The following is a 13,728-nucleotide window of genomic DNA, read 5'->3' as shown; positions in this document are numbered from 1 at the left end:
TGGTAATGATGTTATTAGCTCTATTGGTTAGTTAATGAATTTTTAAGTTCTTTTGTTTGGCCAATAAATTTGAAATGTTTTTTAACTACATTCAAACTTTGAAGTATGGAAATAAGCCTGTAGTTATTAATCTGTCTTTCGCATTCTCTCTAGAGACCTAAAATTTCAAGAATTTCTTGACCTTTCAAGATGTGCGGAAAATGGGGCGTCACATCACGGACTTGTTTTCCTAACATCATTTATCTTCGTCACTCGATCAAGCGTAATGTTGTGAAGTATATTTTGGCCCCCTTTTTGTTTTTACATACATAAACGTGCGACAAATATTTCAAGGACAATGTCAAAATCCTTTGAAATGCAAATTTTCTTTTAACCATATTTGCCCTGGACTTTTCATCTTGCTGGAAAATAAAGTGGCGGCAAATGATGCGAACGCGACGCACTTTGCATATGGCCAAAAACAGGTTCGTAACAAAATGAAATGCCAGCGGCGGACCAAAATAAAACGAAAAAAATCAGCAAAAACGGGCATTTTTGCGTTAATTATAAACGCCAAGGCCAATACACGGGCACACTGCACGCACATACATATGAATATGTGCGTTAATCTCTCTCATTTGACAGTTGGATTCAATTAGGAACGCCGCCACCCACACATTCTCATTGTGAGCCCAATTCGTGAGAGTGCAAAAGTGATAGCCTGCTGGTTGCCGAGCGTCCCCCTGCATGCCATCCTGCTCGCGCAGAGATGCGGTAGGCTAGTGGTTGTTACTTCTCTCGTATTTTACTCGTGTCGCCACTCTCTCTCTCTCGTGTCCGCCTCACTCTCTCTCTCTATCTCCCGAGTCCATGCGTAAAAAAGAGAGCGAACAGGCACGGGCAGAGTTTTTGGGCAGCGACAGCGCCAGCAGGTCTAATCAGAATCAGTCTGTGGAAACTTTTCGTGCCGTGCACTTTGTGGAACGGAACGGATAATATAATATTTTTCCCTTTAGCGCGAGCTCTAAAAAGTAAGAGAACGTGTGTGACAGAGAGGGTGCGAGGGAGAGGGCACGAGAGTGTGCGATAGAAAGACAGTGAAAATCTGTGCGTGTACGAGAAATCGATAACAGCAGCTGAAGTGACAAAATAAGAAGAGGAAGATAAAAAGCGGGTGTGTGTGGGTGTCGGCAAATGGATTTGATTTAATGGAAAAGCCAATAAGGAAAATGCAACAGAGAGAAAAATCTTGAAGTAGCAACGCAATTGCAATTGTACGTAAAAAATATAAAATTTCGAAAAAAAAAAAACAAAAGAAAAAAGAAAAATTCCCTTCCACATGTACATGAGTGAAAATTTTGTAAACACAAATGGTTTAGTGTGCGTGCGTGTTATTCTCGCCGCGTATTGGAATTTTCGTCGTGCGGCGAATATGCGCCCGCGCAAAAGTAGAAAGTTTGTTTGTTGGCCTCTCTCGCCGCGGCGAATAGATACAAATTTGTGCGCTCTCGCTTCAACGGCGAATTGAGCGCAAGTGGCAGTTGGGATTTCTCGAATTGGATTTCAGTTGAACTCTGGACGCGGCCGCGGAAAAATCGTTTCGCCAGTGTTGTTACTTCGAATTATTTCGTACATTTTCGTCCATGTTTTCGTCTTTTTTTGTAAGTCTCTTCGTTGTTCGGCTAGCTTGTTGCGTGTGTGTGTGAGGGGAGGATGGAGAGTGGGAGAGAAAGTGTGCGAGTGTGTGTGTTTGTGTAACCACCCTGCGGGCGCTCGTGCCGGCCTAACTGTAATTGTTGTTATTGCCGACACTTTCAAGCTGTGACCAAGTGTGTGTGTGTATATGTGCACGTGTGTTTCTGTGTGAGTGCGCGCCTTTTACGAAATTGCGGCGTATAAACAGAAAGCGGAGTACAAAAAAAAAGAAAATCAAGAAAAGCGCTCGCACGGCGACGTCATCAATTTCTCAGCGTCATCAAATGCTGGACTGTCATTTTCCAGCTGAGTGGGCGTGGGCGCTCTGCACTCTCATTCCCACTCTGAAAACCACCCACTTTGCAGCCCAGTTCCCTTTTGCTTTGTTTTGTTTGCTTTTTTGTTTTGCTAGCACAGCCTCCGTTCTTCTTCTTCTACGTGTGCTCCCTTTTCCTTGCGCCCTCTTCTTTGCGTGCCATTTCGCGTGAGCGGCAAAACGAAAAGAATCAAAAGGCAAAAGAGACAAAAAGAATAAATGGGCGAAGCGATGCGACTTTTGGTTGCGCTATGCGGTGGGCGGTTTTTCCTTTTGGGGTGGCTATGGGATTAAAAGGTGGTTTTATTTGCTGAATACTTAGTTCAATGATAAATAAAGTGCATTGCTAGCTTTGAGTTGAAATTTTGAAAATCTTAAACTTAATATATTGGCTAACAAACAATGTACATATTTACATACTTTGTAATTTATTATCAAATTTTATGACTTTAAAAACTACATAGCATTCTAAAAACATACAATTTATAAAAATTATCTTTTTGTTTCTTATTCAAGTATATTTTGGAACCAAATTATATCTTTTAGGTAAGAAATAACATATATTTTTGTAAAGAATTGTAAAAAATATGTCTTAAACGGAATATTTACTTTTATAATACCATTACTATGTTTTTTTGCCTTTATTTTAGACTTATTTATTAGAGCTTAAATTATAATCGGTTTTTTTTTTTACAGAGTTTTGCCTTAAAAGTCTTTCTTTCTAATTTCTGAAATTAAAATTTATTTTTCTTATAAACAACAGATCTCGTTTGGGGTTGTAGGGAAATTTCTTGGATTTCAGGTTAATATCTTTATACTTTCAAAACCAACTCAGAGATTTGTAAACTAAATATTATTTAAATTTTAACGGAGTATGTAGGTTATATCATAACTTATATCTGATAAATATCTTGAAAAATCTTTAAGATCTACGAAAAGGAAATTAAATAGGAATTAAGTTTCCTTCAATTACAAAATCATAATACCGAACAAGAAAAGTTAATCTGTAAAACAATTAAAACCATTCCAGAGAACATTCTTGAGGTTCCTAGTTTCCTAGTTCTGAGTTTCCAGGTCCCTCACAAACAACCTGCTGATCCCCTTTTGCTCTGAACTTTGCCCTGAACTCTCCGGCTGGGTGCCATCAACTTGTAATCATCGTCAGGGCATCGCCATAATGATGAAAATTCAGTTTCCACTGGTGTGCAGGGCACAAAAGCGTAATTTTCGTAGTTTTATGGGAAGTTTGGCAAGGAAGGAGAGAGAAGTGGAGGGGCAAAAGAGGGTTTCGCCAAGCTAAAACTAGCTTCAAGTACATCGTCGAGTGCACATCACATCGTTTTCTGTGCTTGTTGTTGTTGTTTTCTTCTCTTCTTCTCTCTCGGCTGTATTCGGCTTCTCTCGTTAGGTTGCCCTCTGTGGCACGAAGGGCGTACGAAAGACCAAAGACCCCACCTCTTAAATGCCACCCCAAACCCCCCCACTGCTTCCCCTCTTCTAACCACCCATAAAGTTGCTACTTTTGTAGTACTATTTTTTTTTTTTTTTTTTTGATATTTTTGTAAGCTTGCAGCACATTGTTCCGATTCATGGATATGGATGGCTGCCTTACTAGTCTAAAGTTTTCTGTATTGTGCGAATGTGCTGACGTTGCCATATCTTTTGGGACAAGATACAGATATATATATGTATATATATATGCAGTTGATATATCTGCCTCTGTGGTTTTTCTTCTGTTTTTTTTTGACGAGCAACAACCACAAATGTCGACAACCATGCTGATGATGAGGAGAAGGTTGATGATGATGACGGTGATGTGATGTGATGATGGTTATGGGATGGGATTGTATGCTAGCTGTTGGTTCTCACACACAGCTTGTCTATATACATATGTCATTTTCCTAGTTTTTGTCTGGCCATTGTGTGTTACCCCTTGTTATTATTATGTTTGAGACCTTAACAGTTGATTAGCCATCGTTGTCAGTTTGTCACTTGTCACTTGTTGAGCACATGCCAAACATGGAAAGTCCGCCCCTTAACCTCGTTCTTTGTCCTTCTCTCTCTATTCAAGACCCAAGATAACGAAAAGAGGCTACTAAGTGTTAGGATTGAGTAAGAAGGCAGGAAGATGCACCTGCAAATCACGCACAAACCGGAAGAATCGCATTCGGATATGGAGACCACATCCCCAGCATCGCGGGATATCCGGCAGTTTCACGATCTGATCACCTGTCGACTATGTCGCGGCTATATGATCGATCCAACAACAGTGGATTATTGTTATCATACGTGTAAGTAGCTTGATATTCTATAAGATGACTAGATAGCTCTTACTTTTTAAGCAGAATGATCTTGAAGTTTATATCAAACTCAAAGAATGGTCAAAAAATATTTCTTTCTTGAACTTTATTAAAGAATTTAGCTGTAAATCCTTTAAGGATATGTATGGATGGCTTTAAACCTATAATAAAACCCATATAATTCCGAAATTTCTACACTTTCCCCCACAGATTGCCGAAGTTGCATACTCAAACACCTTTTGCGGACGGTCTACTGTCCGGACTGTAAGGCCAGTGGAGGCAAAGAAATCACCGAATTAAATCTCAAATCGGACGATACGTTGCGATCGTTGATCTATAAGTTAGTACCAGGCCTCTATCAAAGGGAATGCAAGCAGTTGGCGGACTTTGAAGAGCAGCATGAGGATCTGGTAGATAAAGAAACGAAACACGAACAGGAGTTCTTCACCAGCACGGAACTTGTGAGGTAAGTTAAGATTACAAAGGGAATGTATGTTATTATAGCTAAACTAATCAACTTTTTGTCTTTGTTTTTCTTGTAATCCACAGCTTATCCCTGGAATACCATCCCGCCATGCTGCATCAATGTGGTCCTGGCGAGGTTCCACCCAAAATTTACCTGCAATGTGCCGCTGGGTTGCGAGTGGAGTTACTGAAACGGTTACTCTGCTCCAAATATAACATCGACCCGGAAAACAAGTTGGTGGAAGTCGAGGTTACCTATGAAGATGAGGTTCTGCCCTCCAGGTTAACCTTGATGGATGTGGGATATTCTTATAATTGGAGTCGGGTAAGTTGATTTTTTGATTTATATTTTGTTGATTGGCCCTGCACAGAGGGAAAAAAGGATGATTTAAATGTTAAAGGAACTATCTTTTGATAAGAACTTTACTCTTTAAAAGATTTTTAAGTCAAAAGTTGATAGATTTATTCTTCAGATTAATTAACTTTCCAGAAAGAGAATCATTTCGAAACTTGTAACTAAAAACGATAAAATAGGGTTACAGTTTCTCACTTAATTTGCGGTTTTCCAACTGCCCAAATAGACCTTAGGAAAAACATATCCATCTTAACGTCTTTTGGTCAGTTTTAAGTGTGGAAATACGCCCTTTTTTCCCTCTGTGTTGGGCGGTCTATTGTCCCTTTTTGTGGTTTATCTCAATTACCCGATAGATTTCGGACAAGGGAAAAACCCAATCCAATTGTCCCGGCAGTTTAGCGTTCAATGTCCACTTTCGAATTTTCCACCCTTGTCAACCTGCCCTTTCTTTCTTTTTCCATTTCCATTTTCTCCCCTCTCCGTGACTCACCACGTTCAGCAATCGCCCATGGCCTTCTGCTACCGGATTCTGCTTTACGAGAGTGAGCGAGCAAAAAACGATGAGAACAACCTATCCAGGATTAACCAGGACATTGAACCGGAGCACTCGATGCGTCGCTCCAAGTCGGCCAAATCAGTGACCTTTGCCGAGGATTTGGAATCTGAAATGGATTCCGTTTCACCGCGTTCCAAGGTGCGAAGTAAGACCTCACCGAAGGTGTCACCCTCGTCGAAAAACAAGCGAGTGTCCACGAGTAAACGGGAACCGGAACCGGAAAGTCCGGTCAGCACGTTCAAGAGTCTACGGAGCAACGATATGCGCTATAGTGACTATGCCGTATCCAAAGTTAAGAGTGAACCGGAACAGGAGATGGATCTATTGCCGCGGGAACGGGAACAACAGCCACTGGAGGCCAACACGAATATTGTGGTCAGCATTCCTCCATCGCAGTTGGGCAAATCCTATGGAGATGCCGAGGATTTCGAATTGAAGACGGCAAATCGAAAGGGAGTTGGTCATTTGCCAAAGTTGAAGATCGAACTGAATAGTATGAAGAGCAAGCTGAGTATGCCCATGTCGGCGGGACCGCGTCTGGAGGATACCTGCTCGGCCATCTCCCTGACTTCTTCGGCCCAACAACTTGATCTGGAGACATATGCCAAGAATATTGGCCTAAAGCCCATTGAACAGCCCTTGGCTCAAAGTGTTTGCCATGTGACTGATAGCAAATACAGTCCCAATGCCTCGCCCATGTCCTCCTGTTCCAGTTCCACGAATGGTTCCAGTTCTAGTTTGGGTACTGCTGATGCCAGTACATCGACCAGCTCATCCAGTTCCCATCGCAAGCGCAAAAAGAAGCACTCCAAGGAGCCCAAGGATGCGAATGGTAAGCGCAAGAAGTTGCATGCAGAAATCTCCTCGCAAACCGATGGCAAGATGAAGATGAAGATCACGGCCAAACCCAATCATAAGTTGGATTTGAAGAGATCGCATTCGCTGGCCAGTGGAGAGCTGGCGTTGCAGCAACTGAAACTGGACAGTGGCAGCAACAGCACTTCGGAGGCTCTGAATCGTACTTTGGGTGAAGAGGCAAGGAGTATAAGCAGCCTAGTTGTGGGTGGAGCACCCACGCCACCGCCCACACCCACCACAGAACCAGAGCAGCAGCAACAACAACAGCAGGTTGTGTTACCTGCCAAAGCCAAGGACATAACCCTGCCCACTTCGCCTCCTTTACCACCCAGCTTGTTCAAGGCCTTTACACCCAGCACAACACCAACTGTTCCACAAACTGTGGCAGGAAAACAACCCAAACAGCAGCAACTGCAACAGCTAACTCCGCAGCAACATCATCAAGCTGTTGTACAGCAAAGCCTAACTAAAACCAACCTCGCTAAACCGCCATTGAGCAGCAATAATAATCGCAAGCCAAACAACAGTGGACACTTTGTGGTGCCACAAGCGCCAACCAACCGGAATATGTACAACATGCAACGCTACCTGTCCACGCCGAGTTCCATAGCCAGTGCGGCCAACAAGCAGCCAAAGCGTTCCATGTCCCTGGACGAAACGCATCCGGCCAAACAGGCGAGATTGAATCAGGCTCAGGCCATGGCCAGTTATACGGCCAAATTGCATATGCAGAATATTAACCAGGCCAAAACGCAAGCAGCTGCGTTTCTACCCAATCCTCAGATGAGATCTTATGGTCCTGAAATGGCCAATAAGTTGCCGCTATTATGTCCCGCCAACTTAAGTCTTAGCCTGCCCAATTCGGCTCAAGTGACGATTACACCAAGGCCGAGAACCACGCCAACTGGTTATAGTTTTCCCGAACCCAATAGCCATGTGCCTGCCTTGGAAATTGTACGATTACCGGCAAATAAGCAAAATATTGGTGGTAAGAACCTAACGATGCCACCGCTAAGCCCGCCGGCAACGTCCAGTACGAATCGCCTGATGGGACCACCAGCGGCATTGCCCAAACATTGTCCAACATATAGTGCTGCGGCGAAGAGGACTAACAGCCAGTCACCGCCAATGCCAATGCCTTTGCCGATGCCTATGACCACGATTCCAACGATTGTCAAGTCGCCGCCACTGTCAGTTGCACTTAGTGGCCAAAGGAGCAACAAGAGCAACTCCAGCAACTCCAGTGCTTATCGCACATCACCGCCTGCATTAATAAATCTGCGCAACAGCAACAGCGCTCCACACTCGTTTCCATCAAAGTCGAGCCCAAAGGTTGAAGCCAATTCAAAGAAATCCCCGCCAGCAACCGGAGCAGCAGCGGCAGCTGTCTGCCAAGGCAAAACCAATGGCACTGCCGCATTGGACAAGTCCAAAACGAGTTTGCGCGAGTTTCGGCCAGCAGTTCAAGCGGCGTCAGCGGCGGCAGCGGCTGTGGCTGGAACAGGAGTAAACACGACCAAGGATGCTGATATACTTGATTTATCAGCTAATACGGGAAGGAGCAACAACAACAACAACAACAACACTACCGCCAAATTGGCGCCCACATCACCGCCCGCTGGCAGCATCAACAACAACAATAACAACAACAACAACAGTACGAGCAACAGTCTGGAGGCAGCCTTAAACAAAATCAAACAGAATATATCCGCCAACAGCAATGGTGGACCACCACCAACCACCACCACCACGGCCGCCGCTGCCGCATCGGGAAATTCCAATGGCAATGGCAATGGCAACGGCGATGATCTGCAGAATCTCCATATGCTATCGGAATCTGCAACGGCCAGGGAAAAGATCTCCATAAAGACAGCTAGCAGTAGTACTAACAATGGTAATGGCAGCATCACTAGCACTGCTAGCACTACTAGCACCACCAGCAGTAAACCCAAGAATGCCAATGCCTTGGTGAGGCCACAAAACGCTTCGGTCAGAAGCATACCCAATCCCTCAGCTTTAGCTTTTCGTAATCAGCCAGCGACCATCACAAAACCTCTAACTGTTCGAGCTGAGGAAAAGCCAAAGGTAACCAGCAGTAATCCAGGATTACTAAGCCCAACCAGCAGCAGCAGTGGTAGTAGCAGTAGCACAAATAGCAATTCGGGATGCAGTGCAGCCACATCGCCGCGGGCCATGACCAAGAAACCAACGACCATTGATCAAGTGGCGGCCAATTTGAATATTCGTGCCGAGGCCAAGGCAGCTGCTTTGGCCGAGGAGGCGCCACCAGTTCTCAGTTCCAATGCAGCCAAGTCTCCGGAATTGGCCAAAACAACGCCGACGCCGACAACGACGACGACGACGAACGTTTCGAGAACGGAACCCAAGGAGACGGCTATTACCGTTTCGGCGGCCAGTACATTGCTGCCCATGCCTTCCGGCGTTTCCAGTGTGTCCGGCGGAGTACCGGAATCGCTGGCCAAGCCGCCCGTGCAGATTGCCAATGCTCCGGTGGCGAGTTCCGCTTAGTCACAAGGTGAGTTTTTAAGCTTGTTTTTAGTGAAATTTAAGTTAGATAAGTTTTGAAATTTAGTCAATCCATATTGATTGTTTTATTTTTAATCAAAAATGTAAACGTTTCTCTTTAGTTTTAGTAAGTTTTTAACATTGGAAATCTGCTTAAACTTAGTGAAAGTTTCATTTACCTTAAGAACAGGATCTTCTGCTATTTAGGGATCTTCTTTTGGTAATATTTGCCTAAACTAACTTATTTGTCAGAGAAAGAATATTACTGGAACAAACTTAAATGAAAACTCTTTTTGCTTATTATTTACTAACACTTTTTTGGTTTTTTTTTTCAATTTCAATCTCTTTCATGAATATAATTTATGATGATCACCAATCTTATCTGTTGTTATAAAAAGTTTTCGAAATTTATTTGTACTTTTGACATGCATTTTGGAATCTTTTCCCTTTCCAATGACTTTTAAAATATTAAAAAATTGGAAACCTATATTATATTCTTATAAGATATCATTTCCTTTTTCCCCTGATCTTAATTCCTCGTAATGTATGACTTTTAATTGATAATTTTCTAGTATTATTCGATATTAACTACAGTTTGTATTACAAATTTAAGTTTCCTTTGATTTTCCAAGAGCTGCTTTCTAGTTTCTTTTAGACGGGTTTCCTTAACAAAAACTTCGTTTCGCTTAAAAACGCTTGACCGATCTAATTATTTTCTTGTTTTCTTCCGCGTAATTGTTTTTCCTTCTCTCTAACGATCCATTGTGACCTTTTAAACTCTACGGCACATTAGCAAAGCCAACTCTCCAGTTAGAGCTAAGAGCTAGCTCTTTCTTTTACTACTAACATGGCTAAGTTGACTAGTTCTTCTTTGGTTTTCTTCTTTCCACTTCCTTTATGAGTTGGCTATATAATTTTTCTTTTTGGCGCATTTCCCACACTTGATGGAATTGAGACTCAAATTATACAAATTACATTTCGTGCTTTGCGTTTTCTTTTCTTGCCTACGTTTTTCTTTCGTTTCGTTGTTATTGTTATTGTTTCTTTTCTGTTTTGGCTTTTCTCAAGTAGTCATTATACACAAATAATGTATCTTCTTCTACGTACTCTCGGGCTCCCTCTCTCTCTCTCTCTCTCTGTCTCCTTACCTCTCGCTTTCCTCTACTGTCCAACCATCTCGCTCTATATGTCGTTCGTCACTCGGCATTCGGTCGTGGTCGGTCATTCATACGACGCTTTGCTTTTATTTTAGACGTTACTACACTGAGTTTTTGATACCCTGTAATGGTGGGGTTAGGAGGGTATGTTGGGATTTTAATACTGTTTGTGGAAGTGAAAAAATCATAGAGTAGATTGTTTGAAGTTGTTCATCTCCCTAGCTTAGGTTCCAGTAAGGGTATCTTAAGTTCGAGTATAGCCCTATAAGAACTCATATTCCAAAAAGTTAGCATAAAAAATATTTTATGAAATTCCATTAAAGGGTATCTCCGAGTCCTAACACCTTACCCACATTTCTTGTTTTAGTTTTCATTTTGTTTTATTTTATTTCGTTTATTTTTTTGGTTTTGCGCATTCCCTCGATTTGTGTTTTGTATGTTATTTTATTTTTTTTTTTTTTGCTCTTTTTGGTTGGCCTTTTAATGAACATCGGCCGAGCAGAGAGTCATTACATCATTTTGTATTTTCACCCATAGAAAGGCGAATAACATTTTCATTCATTCTCTATGCCTCTATCTTTTGCAGCGTTTCTTTGGCTGTGCGGAACGCAAATGTATCTTGTGGCGCCGCTGGAGAATCTACAAAACACCAACAACAACAACAATTGAGGTGATGGACAAAATGAAATGTAAGCAAGAAAGCACAAATTAGCCAAACCTCGCTCCCGAAAGAAAAAGTGCAATTTAATTAAACCGTAGAAAGGAGATCGTAAGCCTTAGAAATTAACCCGAAATACACTCAAAGCTAAGCAATATCTACAAAGGCCAGCAGATAGATATACTATATCTGTTCGTTGGGGAAACCGCATCATTTGCATATATTTGCAATCGAATTAGTACGCGACTAAATAAATAATCCAAGCAAAATTTCAAAAATGCCAGCAACAAAAAAGCATTAATAAATAATCCAAGAGAGAGAGAGAGAGAAGCGAATAATAATCAAAAGCGCTGGCGTTTGTTGGCATTTTTGAAAGCGGCAGCAACAACAAAAATTAATTATAAAATATCAACAGCAAATATGTGTTAAACCGAGATAAGGTCGAAAGTCTCTCAAACACAGATACAAACAAACACAAACAAACACAAAACGCATGCCTTTAATAGATAGATCTTCGTTTGGCTTTGTTGCTTTGGTTTTTTGGGGGAAAGTCCAGCAGCCAAAAAAACAAACAAAAAACCATAATAATAAATAGCAAAATTATTTTCTAAACTGCGATAGTAAAAACCGAAAAAACCACAAAGAAAAAAAACTGATAGGAAAAGCGGAAATCGCATCGGGAATATTTGATTACACACGCAGACACATTGAAAAGTGTTTGGCCCCGCACAACACCCTTCGGGAAAAACTGGCACGAAGTGTGAAAATTTGATGGTGGTGGTGGTTAGCTAGCTAGCTGGCTGGTTAGATTGTTCAGAGGAATACTACCTACTTGCCTATAGTAAAAGATACATCTAACCGATACCCGATACACACTCACGTTCTTCAACGGGCGATAAAATTTTAACGATTTTGCGCCGCTTTGAGCGAGCGTGTCAGGCATAAAGATACAAAAACAATACATATATATTATTGTATAAACAAAAGCAAACAAAAGCGGAATAATAAGAAAATAACACTGGCACATATGCGTATATTTCTATACATATAACCCAATATAGATACATATACATATGCATATATATATCTTGTAGATACTTTTTTCGTATTAGTTACGTTTAATTGCAGCACGAATTTTGTACATAAATTTCAAATCGAAGCCCTGGCAAAAACAGCACTTGGAAATGAATTTTAATTTTTAGAGCTTCGACCAAATGAGATACTATATATATATACTATATACTATATATATAATACACAAACACACACCCACACACAGAGATATTGATATACTCCTTCTTATATTTACGATATTCGTACACTGGACAAAAAGGCTTTAGGTTGTCGTACATTTATTCTCTTCTTGCTCTTAGCTGATATTCTTTTTGTTTTTGTTATTAATAATATTACATAATATATATATTAACTGTACATACTTTAAGCCAAGAAAGAATTATAAAGTTTATATGAGGGAGAGAAAGGGAAACGAACATTAGTTTCTTAGAGGAATAGCTGGATGGTGTGTAGCATATACATGGTGGTAGATCCACCCTTATATCATTTTTTGAAACCCTCTCCCCCCTGCTGCCTGCTTTTTAACAGCATCCCTCTTGATCGACGGGAAATTAACATAATTTCCAGGCAATCAAACAAATTGAATGGCCTGCGGATCGACCTCCAGCTATTCCAATAACTCTAACTCGACTCCTGATTGTTGTATATTTATTTATTCCTATTATTGAGATATACATATATACTATATATATATATATCTAGTTGTATATGTAAGAGGAAGCGCTCGTCTCTTATTTAAGCCAATATTGTACTGTTCGGACACCTTAACTAAACTAAAAACCTAAACAATACTTAAAATATAAAGCATATATGTTTAGAAATCTGATTGTATGCACGTCTCTGTATGTAATATTGTTAGAAAAACCCCTCGAAATGTAATCCAAAATACACATACACACACACACACACCCTCACACACACTAAGTTAAATTAGCTGATTTTCGAAAACAATAAAAAAACATGAAAATGGAACACAGTGTATAACAAGAAAAAGTGTTTGGCTTTTTATTATTTTTTATGGGCTTTGTGGATAAATCAGGGCAAACGGCGTCGACAGAAGGTGTCGCCTCGACGTAAAGGAAGTCGTCTCAAGTTACGGAGTCCCCTCATCCTTCTATATACTTCCTCCCACTCTGAACCCTCGGGGTCCACAAATCACCGATGTCTTGCCACCACCGCTGCACCCGGAGTTTACTTGTTGGCATTGCGGATTTCAACGCTTTTCATGCCTCATAAAAGGAGTGGGTGGCGTTGGTAGGTCTGGGCGGTGTGGGCGAGCACTTGCCGGAAACATATGGCAGCCCGCTAAAACCAAAGCCCTTCGTCGGTGCTTCTGTCGTTTGCACTGGAAACAATTTGTGGGTTTGTAAGTAGAAAGTTTGAGGGTAATAATTATGGAAAATTTGTAAAGATATCTTTGAAAATAACTTTGCATTGTAAAGGAGTAACCTTCGATCCAGAAATCCTAAGTAAAAGGCTTTAAGAATCAAAGTTTAGGTATTATTTTCCCAATTTTAATGTTAGATTAGGAAATTTTGTCATCAAACATTACTTTTTTGCCTAGGAATAGTATCAAAAAGGAACCTTTTCTCTCTTTAATACCATTTAATCCCAAAAAATAATTTAATAAACAATCTTAAGTCAATTTCAATGAAGTAAAGTAATATTTATTTCTCAAAATCAAACATCTTATGTAGATAAAATCAGGATATCTCAACAAGTTTTTTCTCAAACATCAATCTCAATCTAAAAAACAAACATCACTCCCCTAAATCAAATATTTTGAAAT

General features: G+C 40.9%; 1 protein-coding gene across 3 annotated transcripts; it reads left to right on the top strand.

The window, feature by feature from the left end:
- The first annotated feature begins 900 nt into the window (after positions 1 to 900).
- On the top strand, positions 901 to 12,926 carry LOC108112974 (protein suppressor 2 of zeste). 3 transcript variants are annotated; one of them, XM_017223382.2, is made up of 6 exons: positions 901 to 1,253; positions 4,062 to 4,281; positions 4,501 to 4,756; positions 4,840 to 5,080; positions 5,610 to 9,060; positions 10,794 to 12,926. In XM_017223382.2, exons 2-5 carry the CDS (start codon positions 4,119 to 4,121, stop codon positions 9,051 to 9,053), a joined length of 4,104 nt encoding a protein of 1,367 aa, XP_017078871.1. In that variant the 5' UTR covers positions 901 to 1,253; positions 4,062 to 4,118; the 3' UTR covers positions 9,054 to 9,060; positions 10,794 to 12,926. The 3 variants fall into 3 exon arrangements, with proteins under 3 accessions (XP_017078871.1, XP_017078870.1, XP_017078872.1); XM_017223381.2 differs by having other exon boundaries at positions 901 to 1,640; XM_017223383.2 differs by having other exon boundaries at positions 904 to 1,010.
- The last annotated feature ends 802 nt before the right edge of the window (positions 12,927 to 13,728 follow it).

The sequence above is a fragment of the Drosophila eugracilis genome, unplaced genomic scaffold (assembly GCF_018153835.1).
Source record: "Drosophila eugracilis isolate 14026-0451.02 unplaced genomic scaffold, ASM1815383v1 contig_90, whole genome shotgun sequence".
Classification (NCBI taxonomy): Eukaryota; Metazoa; Arthropoda; class Insecta; order Diptera; family Drosophilidae; genus Drosophila; species Drosophila eugracilis.
This window is presented reverse-complemented; position numbering and strand designations above follow the sequence as displayed.

Coding starts and splice junctions, on each gene's coding strand:
- LOC108112974 (XM_017223382.2), top strand. CDS start 4,119: ATGCACCTGCAAATCACGCACAAACCGGAAGAATCGCATTCGGATATG. Junction 4,282..4,500: donor GGATTATTGTTATCATACGT/GTAAGTAGCTTG, acceptor TTTCCCCCACAG/ATTGCCGAAGTTGCATACTC. Junction 5,081..5,609: donor ATTCTTATAATTGGAGTCGG/GTAAGTTGATTT, acceptor CACCACGTTCAG/CAATCGCCCATGGCCTTCTG.